Source organism: Elephas maximus, chromosome 11 (genome assembly GCF_024166365.1).
Source record: "Elephas maximus indicus isolate mEleMax1 chromosome 11, mEleMax1 primary haplotype, whole genome shotgun sequence".
NCBI lineage: Eukaryota > Metazoa > Chordata > Mammalia > Proboscidea > Elephantidae > Elephas > Elephas maximus.
This window is the reverse complement of record NC_064829.1, coordinates 112,350,695-112,377,867: the sequence shown is the minus strand read 5'-3', so window position 1 is coordinate 112,377,867 and position 27,173 is coordinate 112,350,695. Positions and strand designations below refer to the sequence as shown.

The following is a 27,173-nucleotide window of genomic DNA, read 5'->3' as shown; positions in this document are numbered from 1 at the left end:
GCCCTATAGGCCACCACCTGGGTTTTGGGGGACCTGAGAGGAGGTGAGGTCTGGGTTGAGCTGGGAGGAGAGGCTGGTGGTGGGTGCCAGGTAGGTTCCCCAGTGACTGAGTGATGACTGAAGCCCTCCCAGGGAGGGGCCGGCTGGACAGAGGATGGGCCTGGGGCTGGTGGGGGAGGGGCCGGGATGGCCGTGCCAGGCCTGGCTCCATTCCTTGCATTCCTCAGCAGGTCCCAGGCCCCAGGACAAGGTGGGGGAGGTGGGGAAGCTGGAGAGGGCCTCCTGGTGGACACCGGCCCCCTCCCCCACTTGGTGGCCAGGTTACTGCCCGCTCCTCTGAGCTGCTCTCCCTTCCCACCCCTCCCTCTCCTTTCCCTCGCCCTGCCTTCTCTGTCTGCCCCTCTTTACCACCTCCTCCAGGGTCTCCCCTCCTCAGCCCTGGCAGCACATGGTTGGGGCGAGGGGTGCACAGTGCAGGGCCCAAGCCCAGACCATTTAAATCAGAATTTCCGCTGTGGGTCCTGGGCATAGGGTTTGTTTTTTCAGGCACCACCCCCCCCGCCCCCAACCCTGTGACTCTCCTGTGATTGAGCTGGGGTGAGAGGCACTGGCCCACAGCAACCATTGCAAACACGCATGCACTTTTGTAGCCTGCCAGGCCCTTCTCTCGGCTTCTGACGTGCAGTGATTAAGTCCTGTTGTCCCTACAGCCACATTATGGGAGAGATGTGACCGTCATCCCCGTGTTCCAGACGAGGAAACTGAGGCTCAGAGAGGCCTGGCTGTGGCTTGAGAGCCTAGCATGCAGCCTGTGCCCCACCCTGTCGTCCCATCTTGTGCCCTCCAGGCCTCTGTCTAGGCGGCCGGCTCTCATCTCCCCCTCTCTCCATTTCTCCTCACCATTTCTCTTGTCTCTCTCTGCTCTCCCTCTTTCCCGCCCTCCCTTTTGGCTTCCCTCTACTCTCTCTCCTGGTAGAAACTTTTCAGGCTTTTGAGCCAAGGTCCCACTGAAGTCATAGAGGGGAGATGGATTCTGCAGCCCCTGGACAAGGACGGGAAGGATGCTGATGTCACTGGGCCTGCCTCCCTCACTGTTCTTGGCACCTGGAATCTGGGGGGGGGCTGTGGGGGCGGGTTCAGCGTCCAGCTGACAGTCAGGAGTACTGGAGCATGGTCCCACGGGGCAGACGCCGACAGGAACCATGACACCAGAGGTCCCTGTGGACCCAGAATGCTGGTGTTGTCATCAGTGGCCAGTATCACATTTCCAGGTCCCCTCGATAGGACAGACCGCCTGCTGGCAGGTCGTTTAATGTCAGGAAAGATTTGTGCTCAGATGTGGAGATTACACTAAGAGCCTTCATCTGATGGGAGCGAGGGGAAATGACAGCCCAAGTGAGTTCCGTCCATGCATCCGAGTTCCCGTCCATGTGTCCGAGTTCCCGTCCATGTGTCCGCACTTGGCACTCGCACTCGGCAAGGGCTAAGGGCTTCCCTGCCTGTCTATCCCGCTTTAACCCCCTCACCCCCCAACTCACAGGGCTCGGGCGTGGGGCTCTCCTACATCTCTCCTACCCGTCCTCCGACCCTGGGCAGGGCCCTCGGGGTCACAGTCCTATTCCCACTCTGGAGCAGGAGGTAGTGGTTCTTGCTTCCTCCTAGGGTGACTCAGCGTGGCGCTCAGAGCCGGGCTGCTGTCATTATATCCTTACGTTACTATTACTGTTATTACGGGGGTAGTTATTAGAGGCTGTTTGTGCTCGGGTTTAGTAGTGATGATTCAGAGTGAGTGCTCCATAATTCCTTGCTCTTAGGGTTAGGTCACATTAAAAAAAATGAGCACCTTTGTATTATGGAAACGTTCAAACATACTCAAAAGAATGGTCTCGTGGCCTCCGCGTCCCCAGCTCCGGCTTCATCCGTTACCAGTCATGACCAGGCTTTTTCGTCTGTGTCCCCTCTCCCCAGTCCCCTCGTTATTCTGAAGCAAATCCCAAACGCCACGTACTGTGAGCTGTAAGTGCTGCAGACGTTTCTTCTGCAAGAGATAAGGTGTCTTTAAAAAATAATAATAACTACGATGCCATTGTCACAGGGGGAGAAAAGATTGCTTCATAGCCTCATGTTTCCCTGATTGCCTTTAAGTACTTTTTTCACCTTGTTTGCTGGAATCGGGATCTGGGCCTCTCAAGTCTTCTGTGATCTGCAGGATTTTCCCCTGCAGCTCTTTGGTATGGGTGTTTTCAGTGGTCCTTCGTCCTGTAGCCTTTCCCACAGCCTGGGCCTGGCTGGGGCGTCCTTGTGGTGCTGTTTAGAGTGTTCTTTTGTCCGCTGTGTTTCCTGGAAATTGAGAGTGAGGTCTAGAGGCTCCATGATACTCAGGTTCAGTTTCTTCTGGCAAAAACACTTTTATAGGTGATGCTCTGTACAGACAGCAGAGCTCACTTAATGTCTGGGTGACAGTCAAGGTAACTTTTAAAATAAATCTAATTAAATAAAAAAAAAAAATTCTGAAGCAGCTCACAGTAAGGCTGGTACCTGGGTGCAGCGGTCGTAGGGCAGGAGGACCTGAATGACCCGAGGTCAGAAATCCCCTGGAGCCTGGGAGCAGAAGGCTTCCCGTAAGCTTGTCAGACTTGGGCCTCCAGGCTCCTGCTTTGCTTCGGCCTTGGGCCCCTGCTGTGAGCCACCCAGCCAACTCTGCCCATTTCTTCCTGGCCTGGTGGGTACTCCCCAGCTCTGCCCTTGGCCAGCAGTACCCCCCTGGGTAGATGTCCCATCCTCTCTGCCTGCTTCATTCTCCACAACATGGTGGTGATGACACACCCCTTGCAGAGCTGTGGTGAGGACGATGGGGCTGTGCAGAGCAGCGCATGGTGTGCACTGCGCTGGGAGTGGCTGTCGTGTTCCTGGGGCTTTTAGTGTAGCTCTTTTTGACCTCACCTGCTCCCCCTGGCCTTCTCCATATCCCTGGAAGGTGCCCTGGGCCCCTGGGCCTGGACACAGGCCCTCCCTCCTCCTGAGGGCTCTTCCCCAGAGCCCCAAACAGCCCCCTCCCTCACTTCTTCCTGTCTTTGCTCCAGTGCCACCTCCCCAGGCCTGCCTGTGCTCTCTGAAAGAGCGGCCCTATCACTCTCTGTCCCTTCCCTTGCTTGTTGTATTCTTTTTTGCTTGCTTGTGTGCTGCCGGCCTCCCCGCTGTAATGCCGACTCCAGGAGGGCAGGGACTCTGTCTTACTGCTGTGTCCCCAGTGCCTAGAAGAGTGCCTGGCACATACTGCGTGCATAATGAAGAGTTGCCGAATGAATGAGGGAAGAGCAGGTAAACGAACGAGGTGGACTGAGCAGACTTTGGAGTGGACAGACTTGCTGTGGAATCCTGGCCCCGACACGCGCTGTGTGACCGTGGGCTGGCACCTCTGTTTCTGAGCCTCAGCATCCTCCTCTGGAAAGTGGGGACATGAGTGGTTCCCTCCTTGCCGCCTCGTTTTGTGCTAGAACGGTGCCTGCACGCAGCACTTTATAGATGCCAGCCCAGGACGGCCAGGGGCTGCGTCTGTCATGGGGACGCTTTGTGGAATCTTACACAGCTCCTTCCCTTCTGCGTGGCCAGCTGTGGTGGCCCCAGGGCTGGGGCAGGCTGAGGCACGGAGGATGCCTTGGGCGGTTGAGTGGGTGCTTTGTAGTGACCAGAAAGGCTTCTTGGGGAAGGTGGTGCCAGCAGCACAAGAGAGGGCCCTGTGTGCTGAGAGACTGTGGCTGTGTGTGGCCTGAGAGTGAGAGGTCAGAGGTTGGAGCCCCCAGGCCTTTGTCCTCCTTACAGGAAACAGGGCTCCAGGCCAGGGCTGGCCAAGACCGTAAGGGACCTGGGAGGACTGCTGCTCTGATGACCTCTTGCACGCGTGTGTGTAAGGGTAAGAGAGAGGCAGGCAGAGAGGTAGGAAAGAGATTGGCACAGGGAGACAATGAGACAAATACTGTTGCGGATCAAATTGGGTCCCCCCCAAAAATTGCCTATTGTAAATGCTCACCCTTATACCTGTGACTGTAACCCCATTTGGGCCTAGAGATTTCTTTATGTTAATAAGGCCATGGCAGTGTAGGGCATGTCCGAAGCCAGTCACTTTTGAGAGATAACAGAGCAGCTCAGGCACAGGGGAAAGCAAGCGCAGGTAGAGGAAGACAGACGCCACATGGATCACCAAGGAGCCCAGGAGCAGAAGCTGAAGAGAGCCAAGGACCTTACTCCAGAGCCAACAGAGAGGGAAAGCCTTCCCCTAGAGGTGGTGCCCTGAATTCAGACTTCTAGCCTCCCAAACTGTGAGAAAATAAATTTCTGTTCGTTAAAGCCACCCACTTGTGGTATACCTGTTATAGCAGCACTAGAGAGCCAAGACGACCAGGGGGAGACAGCCTGACAGATGGCTTGCAGTCATGTGCATGTGTAGAAAAAGCTTCCAGTTATTAGAACCGGGGTCCCTGATTTTTCATGCTTCGTAGGGTAAGATCTGACATGTGACAGAAAAGTGCACAAAACATGTCCCACTTAGTGAATAATTGTAAAGCAAAACACCCTTGTAGCTCCCACCCAGATCAAGAAGAAAAGCATCACCAGCACCCTAAAGCCCCCTCCTCCATGTGCTCGTCCCAGTGCTAGCAAATAAATCAATCCCCCTCTTTCCCTTTAACTGTTGGCTCTTTTTTGTTGATTATGAAGGATCTCAGACACTCTCGACAGACTGGAGGCTCACCTAATGACCCCTGTGTACCCACCACCAAGCTAAGAGCGAGAACGCTCTGGCCCCGGTTGAAGCCCCCCAGGTACCCAGTCCCCATTGTGGTCCCCTGCTTCTTCTCTCAACTATATGCAGTGTTGTTCTGCAGGTTTTGAAACCGTGTGTGAATGAAGCCAGGCTGTCTGTTCCTGGTCCCTGGCTGCAGCTTGCTTTCAGTATTTTGCTCTGGAGATTCTTGCAGCCGATAAATGAAGTCCTGTGCCAACAGGATGTTCCGAGGGCAGAGGCAGGGCCCCAGCTGTAGCCAGATGTGAGCAGCCCGCTCTGATGGCAGCTCAGGAGGGCACTCTAGGTTCCTCTTGCCTAGGCCTGTAGCCCCTGGCACCAGCCTGGTTAAAAACCACTGCCCCCTAGTAAAACTGGGCATTTCCTTTCCACCATGGGCACTGCTGGCTTCTCAGTCCCCAAATGAGACTTAGTTACAGGCCCTTGGTGCCAGTGGGGGTCTGTCTGTGCCACAGAGGGGCCTTCCGTGGAGGGTGGCGAGCCCGCCTTCTCCTTGTGGAAATGGTTTAGAACCTGGGAGAGGGCCTCTTCTCCTCTGCCTGCCCTCCCCCCCACCCCACCTTCCCCACCAGGCACCGCTATCCAGTCTCACATGGAGAGGCCCTCTGGGTGGAGATTACTGAAGTCCCCAGATCCAGCCGGCCTTGGTTTGCCACCCGTCTCTCCCACTGACTAGCTGGATGACACCCTCCCCACTCTGTTGGCCTCAATTTCCTCATTTGTAAAATGGGGTTGTGTAAGGATTAAGTCCCTGGGTGGAGCAAATGGTTAAGTGTTCGACTGCTAGACAAAAGGTTCAAACCTACCCAGGGGCGCCTCAGAAGATAGCCTTGGTGATCTCCTTCCAAAAGGACACAGCCTTGAAACCTCCACGGAGCAGTTCTACTCTGCACACCTGGGGGCACCATGAGTCAGAATCGACTCAGCGACAACAATAAGGGCTAAGCTATTCCACTCATGAGAGCTGGCACACGGGAACTGCTCAGTAAGTGCTAGCTGTGGGTAGTGTTGTCATTGCCATTCATTGATTCATTTTGTAGATATTCACCCAGTACCTTCTCTAGGTCCAGCCTTGTGCTAGGTGATGCCTGGGATGGGCTGGTGACCCGTCAACCCAAGGGCCTGTCCTCACAGGACTTGTAGTCCAGTGACAGAGGCAGACACAGCACTAGACAGCAACAACCCAGAGTGACCTTGGGGAAAGCCCAGAGGACTGTGTGAAGCCCTGGCTCCAGCCTAGGGAGTGTGGGAAGGCTTCCTGGAGGAGGAAATTATCTGAACTGAGAACTGGAAGATGAACGGGGGGGGGGTCTGTGGAAGGGTGTTCCAACCAGAGGGAACAGCATGCCCAAAGGCTAAAAGGTGGGAAAGGTCTGGCACTTAAAACCATTTATTAACCTTTTTTTTTGAAATAATGGTAGATCCACGTGCGGTCGTAAGCAATAATACAGCGAGGTGCCTCGTGCGCTTCACCGATAGTAATGACATCTTGCAAAACCATAGTGCAGTATTACAGCCAGGATATTGACGTTGATGCGGTCAAGTGCAGACTGTGTCCCTCGCCACAAGGGCCCCCCATGCCTTCTTATAGTCACAGCCACCTGCCCCCACCTTCCCATCTCTAAACCTTGGCAATCACTCACCATGTCTCCATTTCTATAATTTTGTCATGTCAAGGATGTTTTACAAATGGAACCACACAGTATGTAACCTTCGAGACTGGCTTTTTTCATTCGGCATAATTCCAGGTTCATCCTGGTTGTTGCCTGTGTCAAGAGTTTATCCCTATTTATTGCTGAGCATTATTCCGTGGCTGGTGCAGATGGTTACTGCACTCGGCTACTACTGAAAAGTTGGTGGCTCGAATCTACCCAGAGGTACCTCGGAAGAGAAGCCTGGCAGTCTGCTTCCAAAAAATCAGCCACTGAAAACCCTACAGAGCACAGTTCTACTCTGACACACACGGGGTCACCATGAGTTAGAATTGACCCAAGGGCCACTACTTTTATGCCTGTATCAACAGTTTGTTTATCCACTCAGCGGCTGAAGGGCCTTTGGGCTGTTTCCAGTTTTTAGCTATTGTAAACAAAGCTGCTGTGAACACTTGTGTACAGGTTTTTGTGTAAACCTACGTTCTCATTTCTTTGGGGTAAATGCCTAGAAAGGCAATTGCTGAGTCGTAGTTACATGTTTAGTTTTTTAAGAAACGGCCTAACTTTTCCAGAGTGGCTATGGCATCTGACATTCCTGCCAGCGTGTCTGAATGATCCATTTCTCACCAGCATTTGGTGTTGTCACCACTTTATTGTAGCCATTCTGGTAGGTGTGTGGTGACATCTCACTGCTTTTGGTTTGCACCTCTCGCATGGCTAATCTGTGTATTCTCTTTGGTAAAATGTCTCTATGTCTTTTGCACATTTTCTAATTGGATTGTTTGTTTTTTACTGTTAAGTTTTGAGCCTGTTGCTGTCAAGTTGATTCCGACTCATCGCTACCCTATAGGACAGAGTAGAACTGCCCCATAGGGTTTCCAAGGCTGTGAATCTTTATGGAAGGAGACTGTCACATCCTTCTCCCCTGGAGCAGCTGGTGGTTTCAAACTGCTGACCTTTCCGTTAGCAGCTGAGTGCTTAACTACCGTGCCACCAGAGCTCTTAAGTTTTGAGAGTTCTTTATATATTCTGGATACTAGTCTTTTTTTGTTTGCAAATTATGACTTGCAAATGTTTTCTCCTAATCTGTGCATGGAGCCCTGGTGGCGCAGTGGTTAAGAGCTATGGCTGCTAACCAAAAGGTCAGCAGTTGGAATCCACCAGCTGCTCCTTGGAAACTCTATGGGGCAGCTCTACTCCGTCCTGTAGGATCACTGTGAGTCAGAATCAACTTGATGGCAATGGATTAATCTTTCGCTTGTCTTTTCGTCCTTTTTACATGGACTTTGACAGAGCAAAAGTTTTAATTTTGATGAGGTCTGCTTTATTAAGTTTTCCTTTTATGGGTTGTGCTTTTGGTGTCAAGTCTAAGAATCCTGGGCCTACCCCCAGGTCCTGAAGATTTCATCCTTTTTTGTTTTCTAGAAGTTTTGTAGTTTTATGTTTTACATTTAAGTCTGTGGTCCATTTTGAGTTAATTTTTGTCTAAGGTGCCAGGCTTCGGTCAAGATTCATTTCTTTGCCGATGGATGTCCAGTTGCTCCAGCACCATTTGTTAAATTGGATTGCTTATTCTCCTTTCTCAAAAACCAATTGGTTACATTAGTGTGGGCCTGTTATCTCGGGGAGCCCTGGTGGCGCAGTGGTTAAGAGCTACAGAGAGCCGTGGCTGCTAACCAAAAGGTTGATGCTTAGCGGAAGAGGACATTCTGCTGGCTTTTGTCCACCAGCCGCTCCTTGGAAACCCTATGGGGCAATTCTACTCTGTCCTGTAGGATCGCTATGAATCGGAGTCGAAATTGACTAGACTGCTGTGAGTTTTTAGGTATTATCTGGGGTCTCTGTTCTGATGCATTGATCTCTTTGTTTATCCTGCACTATCTTGATTATTGTAGCTATATTAAAAAAAAAAAATTGCCACTGAGTTGATTCTGACTCGTGGTGACCCCATTTGTGTCAAGAGTAGAACTGTGCTCCATAGGGTTCAGGGCCTGGTTTTGCAGAAGTAGATCAGCAGGCCTTTCTTTTGAGGCACCTCTCAGTAGTCGAACGCCTAACTATATGGGCCACTCAGGGACCCCACTGCAGGCCTTAATAGCAGGTGGAGTGATTCCTCCCAGTTTAGTCTTTTTAGAGACTGTTTGAGTGGTTGCAGGACCAGGCCCTGGCGTTTTGGGAGCTCCTCTAGGGCCTTCTTATGTAGAAGATGGCACTGTGGTTTACCCTGTTTCAAAGTCACCCTTGACACCTCTTTTGTCCTCAGTCCCAGTGTCTGACTCATTGACAAGTATTGATTTTTCTTGGTGCACGTTGCTCACGTCTGTCGGTGATACAGTGGTTAAGCTGCTAACCAAAAGGCTGGCGAACCCGCCAGCCTCTCCTCAGGAGAAAGATACAGCAGTCTGCTCCCGTAAAGATGACAGCCTAGAAAACCCTATGGGGCAGTTCTCCTCTGTCCTGTAGGGTTGCTGTGAGTCAGAATCAACTCGATGGCAACGGGTTGTTTTGGTGTTGGTCCCCCTCGCTGCATGTCCACCCAGGCTGCAGTCCTCAATTGTCTGCATCTTGTCAGTCGTCCCCACACCCATCAGCCCCCCTTGACCCATCCCCCTCAGTGCAGCCAGAGTTGTGTCTTCAGGACATGGGCCATCCTCCATGCCCACCTTGGCTCCCCTTGCTGTTGCTGCCCCTCTGGCCTGGCTCCACTATACTGTCTTCCCTTGAGGCCTTTACCTGCTGGCTCCCTCCAGCCAGCCTGTCGTTTTGTGTGATGTCTGCCTCCCCTGCTTGACTCTCAGTGACACTGCCTACCCCACACCCAGCACGTGGGGACCCGCACTAAATTTCTCTTGGTAGAACCGTGGAGCATAGGAAGCCGTCTGCAGCTGGAAGAGATAGTGAGGGAGGAGAGTGTAAGAAATGAGGCTGGGAGGCAGCAGGGCCCAGGACCAGGAAGGAGCTGGGCTTTAGCTGTATGGGAGAAGGACATGGTCACATCTCGTTTACCAAGGTGTCCCTGACCCAGCACGAAAATAGGCAAAGGCTTTGAACTGATGCTTAGCGGAAGAGGACATTCTGCTGGCTTTTGTGAATATAACAGGGTACTCCATCTCCTGAGTAGAAAAATGCAAAAGAAAACTAGGCGGAGAGGGGCCCGACTTCACCTGTCTGTCTGCTTGGCAAAGATCAGAAAGCTTGAGGGCACACCGTGCTGCTGGGGGCCATGAGGTGGGACAGCTCCCACACAGGGCACCCTGGCAGTGATGAGCTTTGCCTGGCAATTCCCCTTCTAGGCATGTCACCCTGCAGACATGCTGGCACACGTGTGTTTGCTGGCTGCACATGGCTGTCATTGCAGCGCTGTGTGAGAGCAAAGGGCTGTAAACAGCTGTGCTGGCCGCGTGGGAGCCAGGCTGTCCATACAGCAAAGATCAAGGCAGGGCGAGATCACTAAAACAGATAGGTGTGCATGTGTGATGTATGCATATATATTCTTTTCTTAAAATCATGATTTTCAACTGTTAACATACACACTGAAAAGTGCATAAAACATAAAAGTACAAAAAAAAAAAAAAAACGAAACCCTCAGGCTTCGAGTTGATTCCGACTCATAGCAACCCTATGGGACAGAGTAGAACTGCCCCATAGGGTTTCCAAGGAGCAGCTGGTGGATTTGAACTAGTGACCTTTTGGTTAGCAGCCAAGCTCCTAACCTCTGTGCCGCCATGGCTCCCCATAAACATACAGCATAGCCAATTATCATAAAGGGAAAGCCCGCATAGCCACCCTCCAGGTGAGGAAACAGCTGTTGCCAGCCCCCCAGTAGCCTGGTCGGAGCTCCTCCTTCCCCTTCCCTTCCCTCTTGTTTGTCCTTTTAGGGCAACCACTGCCTTGCTTTTGTCTGGTTTTGCCACTTCTGTATGCATCCCTGGAGCCCTGACAGTGCAGTGGTTAAGAGCTTAGCTGCTAACCAAAAGGTCTGCAGTTTGAATCCACCAGCTGCTCCTTGGAAACCCTATGGTGCAGTTCTACTCTGTCCTGTAGGGTCACTTATGAGTCAGGATCCACTTGATGGGAAGGGGTTTTGGTTTTCGGTATGCATCCTTCAGTAGCAAAGTTTCATTTTGCCTGGCTCTGAACTTACCTAAACCAAGCCCGAGTATGTATCGTTTTATGACTTGCCTCTGCTGTTGAACGTGGTTTTTGATACTCAGCCGCCGGGTAACTGTGGGAAGCCCCTCACCAATGCACACTATTTCACTGAGTGAAGAGATGGCAATTCACTGCCCATCTTTGTGGACCGGCATTTGTGTTGTTTCCAGTTTCTAGCCATTCAGACCGCGCTGCCGTGAACCTTCCCACACGGGTCTCCCGGGGCCTGCGGGCCCGCATGTTGCTACAGGACGAGCCTGGGAGAGCACATGCTAGGTCCCAGGCGTGCGCCTCCAACTTGACTGGATGCCGCAACGTCCCCCCAAGTGCCAGCAGCTCCCTAAGTGCCAGCAGCATAGGAGAGCCGAGGAGTGGCTGTGAGAAGGGCAAGGTGGCGAATAGTGTGTGTGGGGTGCTGCCTTCGGTGCTAAAGAAGTGTGTGCTGCGTACGCACGTGTAAGCTGTCCCAGAAAGGAGAAGAAGAAACTGCCAGGGGCTGCCTCCAGGGCCAAGCTGGGGCAGGGCACTGTGTCACTGTTTACCTTTTGTTTGGCGCCTTTGGCTTTCAGACCGTGTTCCTGTATAGTCTACTTAATAACGACAGAGAGGGAGAGAGATGGGGGTGGGGTGGGGAGAAAGGGATAGACGAAGCCCAAATGTGGCACAATGTTAATGATAAAGAATGGGATTCTTGGGTTTAGGTTTAAGGTGGATTGTTTTAGTCCTGTTTTGGGGTGTGTTTGAAAAGTTTCATAATTAAGCCACACAAAACCAAACATCTGTCCTGTGTGAGAGGGCCTTGGACCTATCTCTCCTTGCCCCTGAGGCCTGCTGTCAGGGGGACCTGTTGTTTCCATGAGACACCCCCCCCCCACCCGCCAGGAGGGGGCATTTGTTTCCTGGTAGCTGTCCTTGCTGGGCTGACCCTCCCTCCTTCCTTCCCCCTCCCTCCCTCCCCCCTCTCCTTAGGACCTAGATTCCCTGAAGCAGTGCTGGCCAGAGCCATCCAATCCTGACCCTCCTCCCCCACCAAAGCCCAAACCAGCCCATCAGGTTTGGGAAGCTTGTTCCACCTGGCTCCTCTGGGTGGCTGCCTGACAGGTGCCCCACCCCCACGGGGGATGAGGTGGCCTGGCACCTGGGGCTCCTGGGGTCTCCAGACCTGCCCTGCTGTGGCCCAGAGCACAACCCAGCATCTCCTCAGAGCCCCTGTCCACTTTGGGCCCCAGGCTAGGTGGCAGCTGGTGGGCAGGAGCAGGGCAGCTGGGCTTTCCAGGCTCTTGGAGTGAGTGCAGTCCTCCTGGTGGCTGTCCTGTGTGAGGAGATGGGGCCCGAGCAGGGCAGTCAGGTGTCCACCTGCCCACCTGGACCACCCACTCACTGTTCTCACTGCTCCAGGCCTGGCCAGCTGGGAAGACCCAGCCCCTGCCTCTCACAGGAGCCCCCAGCAGGGTGCAGTCCCACCAAGTGTCAGCTTCCCAGGCTGGGAGTCTTGTCCAGTGTGTTCACTGTTGAATTCCCAGGGCCTGCCTGGTATGTGTTAGGAGTTCAGTAAATGTGTAAATGAATGTGACAGACTGATATGTCATAGACAGTGGCAAGAGGGGTCAGGCTGGGATGGGAGAGTCACAGGACAGGGATGGCGGAAGCTGCAGGGGGCTAAGGGAGGCCGGAGGGGGTCCCCAACCTAGTCTGGGGTGTCAGGGAGGGCTTCTTGGAGAAGGAGGTACCAGAGCCGGGGCCAAAGGGTAAATATGGGTGAACCAGTCAGCCTGGCCCCTGCTTTCACAGGCCTCAGACCCTGGGAGAGAGAAACAGTTACACAAGTAACAGATTAGCCACACCGGGCTCTGGCCTGGATCGGGTGGGTCAGGGAAGGCTTTGCCTAAGAAGTGAGATCTGAGGGGAGGGTGGTGACCAGGCCATGGAAGAAGTGAGATCTGAAGGGAGGGAGGTGACCAGGCCATGGAAGAAGTGAGATCTGAAGGGAGGGAGGTGACCAGGCCATGGAAGAAGTGAGATCTGAAGGGAGGGAGGTGACCAGGCCATGGAAGAAGCACGGCAGAGTTGCTGAGGATAGTGGCTGGAGGCCCTGAGTGAGGCAGAGGTGGGGTGGGGCAGTGCGGCCCCTCTGGGCTGTGTGCCCCTCTCTGAGCAGCGGGGTAAAGGCTCAGGCTCAGGGCATGGGACCTTGGACCTCAGTTTCCTCTGCTGTCAATGGGCCTGATAAAGTGCCTGTCCCATTCAGTGCCGTGGTGACAGTGAAATGACTGAATGCAGGTCAGGTGCTAAGAGCAGGTCCCGGCACAGAACAAGTGTCCCATCCATGGCGTCAGGCCACTGCTGTTGTCAGAAGGTTAGTGTCCTTTCCCCTGGCAAGGTGAGAGCCAGCGTGGCCTTCCCAAGTCCCAGCCTGCCCCTTCACCACCTTTCCTGCCCCGCACATCTCCCCAGCCCTGGCCCCGCACCTGGAGATGGAGGTGTGGGGGTTCTTTGCCTCCTCCCGTCTCCCATCCCTCCTGATGGGCCTGTGGGCTGCAGCCTGCCCCTTTCACCATGCCCTCTGGAGCACTTGCTGGAGCCACAGCTGGGAGGGGGAATGTGGTTATCCCCAAAGTCAGCCTCCCCTGCAGATCAGAGTCCACCCATCCCTCTGGCCAGTGCCCTGAGCTCTGTCCTGTACCTAGGCCCCTTGCCACCCACCCCGTGGGCCCATTGTTCAAAACCCCGTTCACCACCCCCTGCCCAGCTGGTCCCTTTCAGGGTTCAACCCTGCTCTGTGCAGCCACTGCCCCCCTCCCCCGGGCCCTGGCACCTCGCCTAGCGCGTGGAGGTGCGAGGTGGAGAGTGTGCTAGTGGGGGATTGAGGTTCCTGAGGAGGGTTGGGGCTTAGGTCCCACTGCTCCTGTGTCCCTGCCCATCCCTTCCCAGCTCAGCCCCTCCCTCTGCCTGGGCAGTTGTGGGCCTGTGCACCAGGCCTGCCCGCTGTCTCAGGCTCCGCCCTGCCTCCCTTCCTCCCCCTTTCCCTCCCTCCGTGGGCTGGAGCCACAGCGGAGGCCCAACTCCTGCCAGGGCAGGGCCGCGTCACCACCTGCTGCTAGGGGGCTGGGACACGGAGCCCAGTCAGCCAGCTCTTCTCAGTGGGTGCCTGTGTCGAGGGCCAGGGAGGCCCTGATTCCTGTGTCCCCAGCTGGAAGCCTCTGTCTACCGGCCCGCCCCACTGGAGGTGGCCCAGGAAGTGGGACAGAGGATGGCGGAGGTGAGCGTGCACGGTGCAGGCAGGCTGGGCTGGGCATGGGGGTTGGGCAGGTCTGCTACCTGGTCACTGAAGCCAGTGCACAGGTGTGAGCGACCACACCTTCCTCAGGGCCAGGGCGGGGTCACCGTGCCTCCATGTAAAGGCTGTCAGAGCTCGAGCTGGGTATCTGTGGCAGTGCAGTCCTGGGCTCTGGTTTGCGTGGGGGCAGGCCTGTGGGGCCATGACTCACTGGGTCACTCGGGGAGTATCTGGGTTACCCTGGACTTGGCTGTGGGTGTGTCTGGTTCTGTCGTGCGGAATGATTACCTACCATGTGTGGGTCTAGGGTTGTGTGATTTTGCAGTTGGGCTTTATATTTCTGGGGGGCACGCCTGGGTGTGTGGTCAGCACAGCATGGGGGTTTTGGGGTGCATCTTCCCAGGTAAGTCGGCAATTATCGCGTGCCCATGGGGCTGGGTGTGTGGGCACGCGTGTCCCCATGGTTCTAGGTGATGGCTGGGGTCCGTATTGCTGTATGTCAGGTGGCTCCCCAGGCCCTTGGTACTTGTCTGTGAGTCTTTGCCTGGGTCCCTGCATCTCTGTGGTGGTCCCTGAAGGCAGCGTGTGTGAACGTCACAGCATTGGTGAAGGGAGTCTGTGGCTGCCTGAGTGTCCCAGCGCACCTGACTGCTGCTTGCTTATTCTCGGCCTGGTGCCACATTCTCCCACTGATGCCCCGCTGGGACCCGCACTCCAGAGATGGGAACTGAGGCTCAGGGTGGTCCCACAGCCCCACACAAGCAAGGCGCAGACCCCTGGCCCCCGACCGCCTGTGCTCACGCTCCTGTGATGGCCAGCACTGGGGTGGTCGGGGAGTTACAAGGTTGGGGGCCTCTGGGGAGTTTTCTGTGTGATCGGCGGGCTATGTTTCTGGGGCCCCGTGGTTCTGTGTGCCGGGATGTCCCTGTTGTGCGTATGTGCGATGGTCTCTGTGGGTTCATTTTGTGTGGTGTGTCAGCTGTGGACGTCCTGTGGCTCATGGAGCGCCTTCGTGCGTGTCCGTGTGTGTGTCCACTAGTTGCCGTGGAGTCAGTTCCGACTCAGGGCGACCCCGTGTGTGTGAGAGGGGCGCTGTGCTCCGCTGCAGTTTCCGTGGCTGGTTTTTAGAAGTAGGTCACCAGGGTTTTCCTCCGAGGCACCTTTGGGCGGACATGAACGTCCAACTGTTCGGTTCACTGGCGAGCGCTTAACTGTTTCTATCCCCCAGGGACTCCTGTGAGTGTCTAGTGTGTGTGTGCTAATGGGTGTCTGTCTGCCTGTTGCTAAGTGTCTCCTGGGTGTGAGATGACAAGCATCTGTTATGTGCGTTGGTGGCTGTGTTGCATGGCATTTGCGTGTCGCTCTTGGGGGGGGGGCACGGAGGTGTGTGGTCCATGGCCGAGGAGGCAGAAAGGAGGGTTTGGGTCCGGGGGCCACTACCTTTCCTCCTCTGCCTCACGGGGAGGAGTGAATGAAGTCTCATCTGATCCCCAGTCCCCGCAGACTCACCCACAGGCCCAGGAGGAATGAATGAAGTCTCATCTGATCCCCAGTCCCCGCAGACTCACCCACAGGCCCAGGAGGAATGAATGAAGTCTCATCTGATCCCCAGTCCCCACAGACTCACCCACAGGCTCTGGAGGAATGAATGAAGTCTCACCTGATCCCCAGTCCCCGCAGACTCACCCACAGGCCCAGGAGGAATGAATGAAGTCTCATCTGATCCCCAGTCCCTGCAGACTCACCCACAGGCCCAGGAGGAATGAATGAAGTCTCACCTGATCCCCAGTCCCCCCAGACTCACCCACAGGCCCAGGAGGAATGAATGAAGTCTCATCTGATCCCCAGCCCCTGCAGACTCACCCACAGGCTCCAGAGGAGTAAATGAAGTCTGACCTGATCCCCAGTCCCTGCAGACTCACCCACAGGCCCAGGAGGAATGAATGAAGTCTCATCTGATCCCCAGTCTCCACAGACTTACCCACAGGCTCTGGAGGAATGAATGAAGTCTCACCTGATCCCCAGTCCCCGCAGACTCACCCACAGGCCCAGGAGGAATGAATGAAGTCTCATCTGATCCCCAGTCCCCGCAGACTCACCCACAGGCTCTGGAGGAATGAATGAAGTCTCGCCTGATCCCCAGCCCCTGCAGACTCACCCACAGGCTCCAGAGGAGTAATTGAAGTCTCACCTGATCCCCAGTCCCTGCAGACTCACCCACAGGCCCAGGAGAAATGAATGAAGTCTTATCTGATCCCCAGTCCCTGCAGACTCACCCACAGGCCCAGGAGGAATGAATGAAGTCTCATCTGATCCCCAGTCCCCACAGACTCACCCACAGGCACAGGAGGAATGAATGAAGTCTCATCTGATCCCCAGTCCCCACAGACTCACCCACAGGGGCACCAGCGGCACCATTTGTGTCTATGACGTGTTGTGCCTGGTCAGGTTGGGGTGACGGGCCCAGGAGCTGGTAGCCTCAGGCCCACTCCAGATTTCCTGTGCCCTGAGCACTGGCCTGGGTAGAGGAAGCACTGACTTCATTCAGCCACACTGAATGTGTGCTGTGCCTGGCCCGGTGCTGGCCAGGGTTGGGGACATAGGGTGGTCAAGCCCATTATGCTCCTTGTCCCAGGGAGAAATGGAGAAAGGAAGACTGGCACACCTGTCGTGGCCACGAGATGGCCGTTCCCAGTGTCTCCTTTCTTAGTGTCCCATCCATTTACTTTCTCACCACCAGTAACAACAACGCTAGCAATAGTAACAGCAGCGGCTGGCCCCTAGTGAGGACTAACGAGGTCCTGTCCAGGTGCTGTCCTAAATTCTTCTCGTGTGTTATCTCCTTCCATTGTCAAGACGTCCCTGGGAGAGAGGGACCATCATTACCCCCGTCTGCAGATGCTGACACTGAAGGAGACAGGCATCAGTCAAATGACCACATGTAACGTCAGATAGTAAATGTAAAATTATAGCTGGGACAGGTGCCCTTTAGGAGAAGGCAAGCAACATGGTAATTTGAAGGAAGAGGAAGGGACAAGGAGGTGAAGGTTGGGGTGGAGGATATTTTGGGTCCCAGGCCAAGAGCACAGCCCCTGCAGAGGCCTGGGGTGGGGAAGGGCGGTGATACAGGCAGGAATGTGGAGAGCAGGGGTGTTCCTCTCTCCCTGGACGCCTGAGGGAGTACCTGCTGTACCCCTCCTGGGGTTTTAGCTGTTGCTGGGGTTGGTGAGTTTCCTGCAGCCTCCTTGGGGCTGAAACCTCCCCCCACCTCGCTCCTCCCTCCCCCATATGCCCCCTGTGTGATTTGCCTCCTGTCTGGAGCCAAAATATGCTGCCACTTCCTTGGATTCCCAGCCCAGTCCACGTGGCCTGGGTGGCCCTCCTGGTGCTGGGGCTGCCGAGGCTGGGGAGGCCTGGGAACAGCTCACGACTGGGCAACGAACACACCCTGGGTTATTCACTAAGTAGCCAAATCCAGCCTCTGAGAACGCAGGCCCAAGCTCCTTCCTAGGCTCAAGGTCAGAATTCCAGGCAGCCTGGGAGAGGTCTGGCAGCCCTTTGTCCTCACTGCCCTTCCCTGCTCTTCCCCCAGGTCCAAACTATTCACTTGGGCAACACCGCCGTTCACTTGTCGCCAGATGTTTAGTGGACACCTCCTGTGTGCCAGGCACATCCTAGGTGCTGGGGATACAGCAAGAACAAGAGGACAGGGGTCCCTGCGGCAGGGAGACAGTCCCTCGGGCTGCTCTAACAAAGTACCTCAAAGTAGGTGGCTTAAAACAGTAGAAACGGATTCTCTCACCCTCTGGGTGCTGGAAACCCAAATCTGTGTCAGCAGGTCCATGCTCTCGCCCTGATGGCTCTCGGATTGGAACCTTCCTGTCTCCCAGCTGCTGGCAGGCCCAAGCTTTCCTTAGCTTGTAGATGCAGCTTCACGTGGCCACCCTCCATCTGTCATCTCTGCCCCTTTCCTTTTGTAAGAACACCACTCAGTTGGGGTAGGACCCATCCTACTCCAGCATGGCCTAGTGATAACTGGTAACATCTTCAGAGACCCTATTTCCAAACAAGGTACCAAGTGTTAGGGCTTCAGCATGTCTTTTTTGAGGACAGAATTCAGTCCTTAACAGACAGTAAACAAGTCCACGACACCAGGTGGTAATAAGTGCCACAGGAAAGTACACAGCAAGGGACATGGTTGGGGGACAGATTCTATTAGGGGCCAGGGAAGGCCTCTCTGAGGCCTTGTTTGACGAAGATTTGAATACCACAAAAGGGTGAGCCACGCATGGGTAGAGGGCACAGTAGGTGCAAAGGCCCTGAGGCTGGGACAAGCTGGGCTTGTCCAGAATGTTAAAATGGAGGTCAGCGTGGTTGGAGTGAAGTGAGGAGAGGAGAGGACGTCGGTGAGCTTGGTGAGGTCTGACCAGGCAGGGCCTTGTTAAGTCCTGGTGGGGAGTCTGAGCCAATGTGGAGCGAAGGGGAGAGTAAGCCCTTGGAGAGTTTTGTTTGTTCGTTTGTTTATCGTTTCTTCAAATTCCCTCCTGATCAAAGGTAGCCTTTCTGATTACTGTCAGCAGAGTTGTCTCTGTCCTTGTTCTTTTCCCAGTAACCTCTGGGGCCTGTTCTCTGGAACAGAGGCCTTGGCTGGGGTTGTAGCCACTGGGAAGCAGACCTTCTCTCTGGGTCAGAGTGGGCGCTTTTGTGACCAGGCACTGGGCAGCAGACCCTCTGGGCCTCAGTTTCCTGTTTTGGAAAACAGGAAGGAAGAGCCCTCCCACGCACCCCGAACTGTTCTGAGGGTTCATGGTGACTGGGCCAGAGTCAGTGCTGACAAACGTGTGCTCCTTTCCTGCATTCAGCTGGCTGTGGCCACACCTGCTGTAGGCACCAGCATCCAAAGGGGACACCCCAAAACATGGTCCCTGCCTGCATGGAACCACCAATGTGTGTAGTAGAGAAGACAATAGGCAAACTAATAAATAGACGATGCGTGAGGTGATGCCAGGGCTGTGGAGGGAGTGGGCTGAGTGCCAGGCGCTGTGCCAGGCTCTGGGGGATATGGCAGCAAGCAAGACCGACTAAGCCCCTGCCCCATGGAGCTCAGCTCCAGCTGTTACAGAGGTGATGTCAGCCCATAGCATGTGTTGCCCTCTGCCCACCCCACCTCGCACCACAGCCCCACCCTGGTCCTGTCCACCTTGTCTGCTGCTGTTTCCCCTGCGCCCGCCCATCTCCATCTCACTCAGGGGAGAAGCCCACGAGGCTGCATATCATCTACCCCCATCCCCTCCCTGCCCTCATCTCCGCTCACACGTCCCGTCACTAACCCTGCCCCAGCCACCCGGGCCTTCACTGCTCTTTGACCACGTGTCCCCCACCTGAAGACATTGCACTGGCTGATCCGCTGCCTGGAGGGCTACTGCAGGCACCTACGTGGTCCTTCTCCTCTCCTCCATCAGGGGCCACCTTCTCAGCAAGGCCTTCCCTAACCACTTCCTTGAAGATTGCAGCCTCCTCCCACCCTCAGTATGCTCTGGTCCCGTCTCTGCTTTGTTTCCTTCCCAGCACTTGTCACCTCTCACTTACTAGATGTTCTTAGGATTTATCTCATTTACTGATTCTCCTTCCTCCTAGACTGTCAGCTCTGTAGGGCAGGGCTGTTTCTGCCTGTTCTGTCCATTGCTGTGGCCTTGGCACCAGGCCTGGCAGAGAGTCAGCCCTCGGTACATACGATGAATGGACGGGTAGGTGGGTGGGCGGGTGTGATGGGGCCGTTGTGGGTAGAGTAGGTGTTTACCCAGGAGGGAGCTAGGGGACGTGTCGGTCTCAGAGCTCTGGCAGTGCCTAAGGAGAGGGTCCCCGAGGACTCCTTGGAGGATGTAGGCCCAGAGCGGGTGGGCTGCAAGGAGATTGGGATATGGGGGGAGGCAGTGCAGATGGGCTGCAAGAGCTGAGCAAAGGCCCTGAGGCGGGAGTGGTATGGAGTGTTCAGAGGGGAGCCAGAGCCAGCTGTGGGAAGGCAGGGGCTAAACTGAGGCTAGAAGGGAGCTTCCAGTGCTAGTTGATAAAGATCATGCCAGAGGGGTGAGCCAGGGTGCGGTGGAGGCCTGGAATGCAGGCTGGGGACGTGACCACTTCCTCCTCCCCATCCTGGCTTAGAGTTTCATTTTGATGAGCATGAAAGAGTGGCCACCAGCCCTGGCTGTGTCCCCTGCTCTTCCACTAGGCCCCTGGGTCCTAGCCAGACCACCCGTCCACTGCGGGGCAGAAGTTTATTCAGGGCTCACGTCCATGTCCCAGCAGGTTTTGTCACGTGCACAGAGCACGTCTTGCTTTTCCACCTCTGCTGGTCTCCTGGTGGTGGGGACGGAATGGATGGTGGAGGTGATGAAAGGCCAGAGGGCGGGACGCGTGAATACAGAGATGACTGGAAAATTTAAAGCTTTTGTCTGGGACAGGTCGGAAACTGTCCATCGCAGATGTTAAAGATTATTTTGAAAAACTGAAATAAACATTAAAAAAAGCCCGTTGCTGTCGAGTCGACTCCGACTCACAGCGACCCTATAAGACAGAGCAGAGCTGCCTCACAGGGTTTCCAAGGAGCGGCTGGTGGATTCGAAATTCCGGCCTTTTGGTTAGCAGCCAAGCTCTTACCCACTGCTCCACCAGGGCTCCATAACACTTTAGAGGGGGCTGCATTTTTAGGACCAAACGCTGGACTTCAGGACAGTCTCTGCCTGCTGGTGGCCACGGGCTGCACACATACTGTCCTCCGCCTCCAACCTGTCCTTCTGGGGTCACTGCTTTAGCCTCTGCCTCTGGGTTCCGGACGTTGCTCAGGAAAAGTTTCACAGGTGCTGCCTGGGCAGAGGGAAGGTCCCTGAGCACCCCCTGTGGGCACGCAGTGTTGCAGGCCTCCCTGCCCTCCTGGAGTTGACATTCTAGTGGGGGAGGCAGGCACCGAAAAGGAAACAGACATGTATAATACATCGCGTAGGAGTGCCATGAGGAGTCCCTGGATGGCACAAACGGTTACATTCAACTACCAGCCGAGAGGCTGGTGGTTTGAACCCACCCAGAGGCGCCTCAAGGACAGGCCTGGCAATCTGCTTCCGGCCACAGCCTTGAGAACCCTATGAAGTGCAGTTCTACTCTGGCACACATGGAGTCGCCATGAGTTGGAATCAACGGAATGGCAACTAACGACAAGAAAGTGCAATAAAGAAAATATAAAGCAGGGAAAGGGACATAGAGGGTGACGGGGCACGGGCCCCTCTGAGAAGGTGGCATTTGAGGGTAGAACCAGGGAGGGTGGGAAGGGAGGGGGCTATGGCAGCTCTGGGAGAAGAGTGAGCCGGGCAGGCCTCAGCTGGAGCAAAGATCCGGTGGTGAGAACATGCCCAGGGCAGCAGGAGGCCACATGGCTGGGGAACAGCGAGCAAGGGGGCAGAGGGGACAGGCTGATCATGCAGGGCTCCTGGGCCGCGGGGAGGAGCTTTGGGGGCCAGCAAGGGGTTGAAGAGTGTCAGCCCTGGAGTGGGTGGCCTGTTTTCCACGCCCACCTCTGCTCGGTGACCTCAGTGAGAGCTTTCACCTTTGGGACCCTCAGTTTCCACATCTGCACAATGGGGATCAGAACCGCTGCCAAAGTTGCAGGGAGCCGTTGAGCTCAGAGTCGGCACCTGGGCGGGAACGTGGGGTCGGTCCCCCATGGTGGTGGTGGTCCACGGGGAAAGTACTGGAGCTGAGCCTCAGCTCATTTGATAGTGGGGACTGGTTTTCAAACATCTTTTCTGCTGTGGACTGTTACGCCAAGGCCTGTGGGAAAGGCAGATAAGGCTGCCCCTCACTGCCTCTGGGGGCGCGGGACAGCTCAGATAGTGGGGACCCCTCGCCCCAGGAGCGGGGAGGAAGGGATGGAGGCCCGGACTGGTCTTGGAGATGATAACAACAATGACAGTGATGACAGCAAAAGCCACAGCGTCACTGCAGCCCTCGAGGGCAGTACAGGCAGGCTCCCTCGCCAGTGGGTGCCCTGGACAAGGGTGTCACCTCACTGGGCCTCAGCTTCCCCATCTGTGAATTGGGGGTGATGAGAGTAGTTGTGGGGATGTATTGGGATTGGACACAAACAGCGCTTGGCAGGGCCTGGCCCATCTCTCGGCAGAGCGGTACTGTTGTCGTGGTTGTTTGGTGATGTCCTGCCCCCCTGCGGCTCCATGAACCGAGGCAGGGGACGGACTCCGGGTCAGACAGGCTGGATTCTGATGCCCTCCCTTCCACAACCTCACTGTGTGGCCTGGACAAGTGGGTGTCCTTGCTTTCCTTGTCTGTAACATGGGCTCGTAACGGTCCCTACTCCTTGGGTTAGGGATGCAGATATAATGAGCAAATCCTTGGGGAGTCCTTAGAGCAAGGCCAGGACACAGTAGGTGCTCAGTAAGTGTTCGGTGAGTGACACGTATTGAGTGCTCACTGTATGCACCTCCAGTCCTGCCCTTGCCGGTGCTTCTGGCCGCACAGGCTCTCTCTGGGCCAGGCCACCAGGCTTCCTGTTGGACTCCTTAAAAAACAACTCTGTCAAGCAGGTGCTGTCATCTCCTTTTCAGAGAGGAGGGCACTGAGGCACAGAGAGGCTGAGTTGCTGGCCCAGGGTCGCACAGTCAGCTCCCCACAGTGGGCTGGAGTATCCCGTTTCACAGACACAGCAGCAGAGGTGCACTTTGAGCACTGGCCGGCTGCCTCAAGTTCCGAGCTCGCCTGGTAGCCCCAGCGTCTCCTCTCCCACATCCCTGCTCCTGGTGCAGGCCTGGCATTTATGCAGCTGCTCCTCCCTCTCCCCCCAAGGCCTGGCGTCCCCCATAAGGTCAGAAACTTGGGGACCTGGTGGGGGACCAGCAGGGCTTGGAACTGCCTGGGGGAGGGCTCAGGGTGGGGCTCCTGCCTGAGCATTATAAACATGGTCAGTTCCTCTGTTTGTCTTGCCCTCCATGCTGGGCCCAGAGGGAAGCCGTGCCCTGGGTAAATATCCGGAGTCCGCCCTCTTCCCCTGCGGGGTCACACACAGCTGAGGGGGCGGTGCTGGCTGCAGTGTACAGAAGGGGCTTGGGAACTTATGGGGGGCTCTGATCTGTAGGAGGGTTGTAGGACAGGCTGCTGTATGACAGCCCCCAACCCCCATTACTACCATGTTTGGCTTAAAGAATCCCGGGCTACCACCACCCACCCCATCTTGGTCCTGAGCCGCTCCCATCTCTGGGTTTAATGGGGGGTCACATGGATAACCCAGTTCCTACAGAGGGCCATGGGAGCTGATTGATGTCCCCCAGGTCACCAGTGGGCTGGGGGGTCAGACTGGGGAGACATGTGGGAAGACGGTGGGGAGGCGAGAGGACATGGGGCACATATGTGGGTGACAGAGCAGGGGAGGTGGGGGTGGTCAGGGGTGTAGGGACAAGCGTAGAACTAGAAAGACCGCGAGCTGAGGGCAGAGAAGCCTGTAGAGAGCCAACCGGGTAGCAGAGCCAGGTAGGTGAACTGGGGCAGAGGTCTGGGAGCAGTGGGCACTGTTCAGGAGACTGGAATTGAGGTGAGACATGGGGGGCTCCTGGCTCAATCCCAGGCAAGAGACAGGGCAGGGCTGAGACAAAGGGGCCCCATCCTGATAGGGGCCTGTTCCATCCCAGGTCTGAGCAGCCTGGGTCCCAGAGCAGGCAAGCGAACTGGGCCTGCTGAGGGTGCCCTGGCCAGCTTGGCTCTGGTCACCTGCTGGCCAGGAGGCCCAGACCAGTCTAGACAGGTTGGCTGCTGTGTCCCTGCCTGCCTCCCACTACGCTCCCACTGCCAAACCTGTTCCGCTGGGTGCACCCATCCATGGTCTTCTATCTCTCCTCAGAGAGTGCTCCCACAGGGCAGGGTGCTGGGGAGCACAACTGGGGGCTGGAGAGGCCACAGGCTACGGAGGGCGAAGAGGGCAGGGCCGTATCCCAGACACACGTGGGAGCATGTCTGACTGGGTCCGCTCCTGGGCTCGGTGCTGACTCCACTGGGCACTGTTCCAGGTGCGGGGAAGTCGCCATGAACAAGACAAAGCCCTACCTGGTGCGTTTCCCTGCATCTTTTGAGTCCTTGCTCACACAGCCCCTCTTCTGGAAAGCCTCCCTTTACCCCCCAGCTGCCATCCCACCAGGCTGGACCTGGTGCCCCTTCTGGGCTCCCACCATCCCTGTGCTTCCCCGTCCAGCCTTGCCACTCTGGGCTGTCTTCCTCTGGAGACAGTCTGTCTCGTGTACTGGCCTGAGAGCCCCATGAGGACAAAGGCCATCTCGGTCACCACTGTGTCCGTAGCACCACCCAGCACAGGCCTGGGCACAGAGGAGACCCACTGGTGGGTTATTACTAAATGAATCAGTGAATGAACGAATGGCTATTTTCTTCCCCTTTTACAGATGAGTAACCCAAAGCCCAGAGAGGAGTTGTCGCCTGCCTGAGGGCACTTTTAGCAGATCCAGCATCAAACCAGGTCTGTGAGTGACCCCCAGGCCCACGTGTGGGGCGCCTGGGGCGGGGCCCCCAACAGGGGAGCAGGACCTGTGGCCCTGTCCCACAGACACCACTGAAGGAAACCACAATAGTCACAGTAGCAGATGCTAACATGGCACTCCCTTGTGCCCAGCCCTGTGCTCGTGCTAACCCTTACAGCAGCCCTATGAGGTGTGAATAAGGTTGACCCCCATTTTACAGATGGGGAAACTGAGGCACGGGGCGGTGAAGTCACTTGGCCGAGGTCGCACACAGCAAATGGCAGAGAGGGATTCGTGCTCTGGCCATCTGGCTCCCCTTCCATCATTTTTCTGCCCCCTCTCCGCTGTGTGATAGCCCCTTTGGCACATCTCCCCTTTGGCCCCTTTACTTTATAAACTGACTTTTGTTGAGCATTTACCCTGTGCCTGGCACTGTCCCGAGTCCTCGACTGAGGAGCACCGTCCTGAAAACTGGCTGCTTTTTCTGTCACTGTGTGTGTGGCCTCAGTGTGCTCATCCGTGAAGTGGGAGTGTTGCAGTGAGGGGGCCTCAGGGTTGCGCACATGGCAGCAGCTCACAAACCCTTTGTTGAATGAGCCACCGAAGGTGTGTGGCCTTCCGGTCGCAGTCAGGGCTCAGCAAAGGGGGTGGTGTGGCCAGTGATTCAGGCACAGATCCACTCTGACCACATGGGGTCGCCATGAGTCGGAATTGACTCCACGGCAGCTTTTTAAAAAAAAAAAAAACATGCTATGAAGGGTGATGTAATAAGGGATGGTGGGGCATGGGGCTCTTACTTGGGGTGATTAGGAAAGAAGCTGAAGGAGGGGAGGGAGGAGGAAGCCACGTGGGGATCTGGGGGAAGAGTGTTCCAGGCTGAGGGAACAGCCAGTGCAAAGGCCCAGTGTGGCTGGGGCTGGGGCTGGGGAGCACAGGGGAGATGAGGGCAGAGAGGTGATGGGAGGACTCTGGTTTTTCCTGAGTGAGATTTGGTGCCACGGAGGGTTCCAAGCAAGGGAAGGACGTGACTGGAGTGAGGTTCACCCGGGGACCCAGAGTCAGGAGCTGGGAGGCAGTGAGAGGCAGCTGCAGTGGTCCAGAAAGGGGTGAGGACAGACAGGACTAGGGCGGGACAGAAGAGGGGAGAAATGGCGGGTTCTGCCACTGACCCCCGCAGGGTGGTTCCCTCACACAGGCCCCCTGGGAGGAGCCCAAGCGTCCAGCGCCATGTTTGGTAAGAAGAAGAAGCGGGTGGAGATCTCGGCGCCCTCTAACTTTGAGCACCGCGTGCACACGGGCTTTGACCAGCACGAGCAGAAGTTCACAGGGCTGCCCCGCCAGTGGCAGAGCCTGATCGAGGAGTCGGCGCGCCGGCCCAAGCCGCTCATTGACCCTGCCTGCATCACCTCCATCCAGCCTGGGGCCCCCAAGGTACTCTGCGCCTCCCCTTGCTTCCCCTGACCCCAGCACTGACCCCCAACAGGGTGACCCCCCCACCCTCTACACTTGACCCTACAACCCACCCTTCCTCCTTGCTGGTCTCCCCCAAACCAGCACTGACCTCACAACAGTGACACACCCTGGTCCCCAGCTCTCGACCCCAACACAGACCTTAACCCATCCCTCCACCCACTAGCCCTTCACCTCAATGCTCAGCACTAATCCCCAATCCTGAGAGCCACACTCTGAAGCCCCTCCCTGGCTCACTGACACTCCCAGCACCCACCTGTAAGACCCGCCCTTCCCTGCACCCTCCTCCTCACACCTCACACTCTGTACCCCTCCCCAGAGCCACCCCCAGACCTGTCCTTGGGTGGGACAGAGGGCTGGCACATTTCTAGCCCCGACAGAGCTTTCAGTCCAGCAGGGGGGCAGGCCCATCCCCAGACATCGACAGCCCCAAGTGGTCCAGGCTGGGATGGGGGGCCCAGAGGATGCACCTGACCCAATCCAGGGATCCAGGAGAGCTTCTTGGAGGAGGGGACACCTGAGCGGAGCCCGGAGGGCTGTTGAGGAGTGACAGTTGTGGCAGGCAGCAGGGAGCAGGGGCTTCAGTGGAGGAAACGGCTCACGTAAAGCCCTGGGTTTTGGGGTTTTTTGGGGGGTTGCATTTCTTCCTGCCATCCTTGAGCAAAATGGCAGAGATGGGATTTGAACCAAGGACTGTCTCCAAGGCCCATCCCTGCTCTTTGCCCCCGTCCTGCCTTCATGTGAAAATGTGAGGGTTGTGGCCCCGGTACCCCGGCGTGGCCTGAGGCGAGGCAGGCACGGTGCCAGTGAGTGCATGCCAGACCTCAGAGAGCCAGCCTGGGAGCATGGACTTTACCCCAAGGGCTGTCGGAACCAGAAAGGACTGGGGGGACTGTGGCCAAGTTTGCCCTGAGTGGGTGGAGGTGGGTGTGACCACCAACAGGCCCCACGCCCAGGGTGGGCCCATGGCTGACTCAGCTCTCTCCCTGCCAGCCAGGCTTGGCGGGGAGGGGACACACGCTCAGAAGCTCTCCCACCAGGGTCTCTGTCTGCAGGGCATTTGGGAGTAGTTTGAGTTCTTGGCCACAGCTTAAAAGGCAAGACACCTGTCATCTGAATCAGTTTCTGGCTTCTTTTGACAAATGGGCTGTGGATGAGAGGCAGCTGCCTCCGGGGTGGGAGGGACCCACTCTTCTCTGCCTGCAGGTCCCACCCTGCCCACCACAGCTCTATCCTGGCCTGTGGGCCCAGTATGGTCAGGCCCCTCCTAAAACCCAGCCCCTGCTCAGCTGCCT

General features: G+C 56.2%; 1 protein-coding gene across 6 annotated transcripts in view; it reads left to right on the top strand.

Moving 5' to 3' along the window:
* Nucleotides 1-27,173, top strand: part of PAK4 (p21 (RAC1) activated kinase 4) — a 51,197-nt gene that overhangs the window by 15,311 nt on the left and 8,713 nt on the right. Inside the window, exons 1-3 of one of the 6 annotated variants that reach the window (XM_049900761.1) lie at nt 12,662-13,864; nt 24,334-24,407; nt 25,604-25,839. In XM_049900761.1, coding sequence (XP_049756718.1) covers nt 25,636-25,839 — 204 coding nt within the window. In that variant the 5' untranslated portion in view covers nt 12,662-13,864; nt 24,334-24,407; nt 25,604-25,635. The other 5 variants (XM_049900764.1, XM_049900760.1, XM_049900762.1 and 2 more) reach the window with 5 other exon arrangements.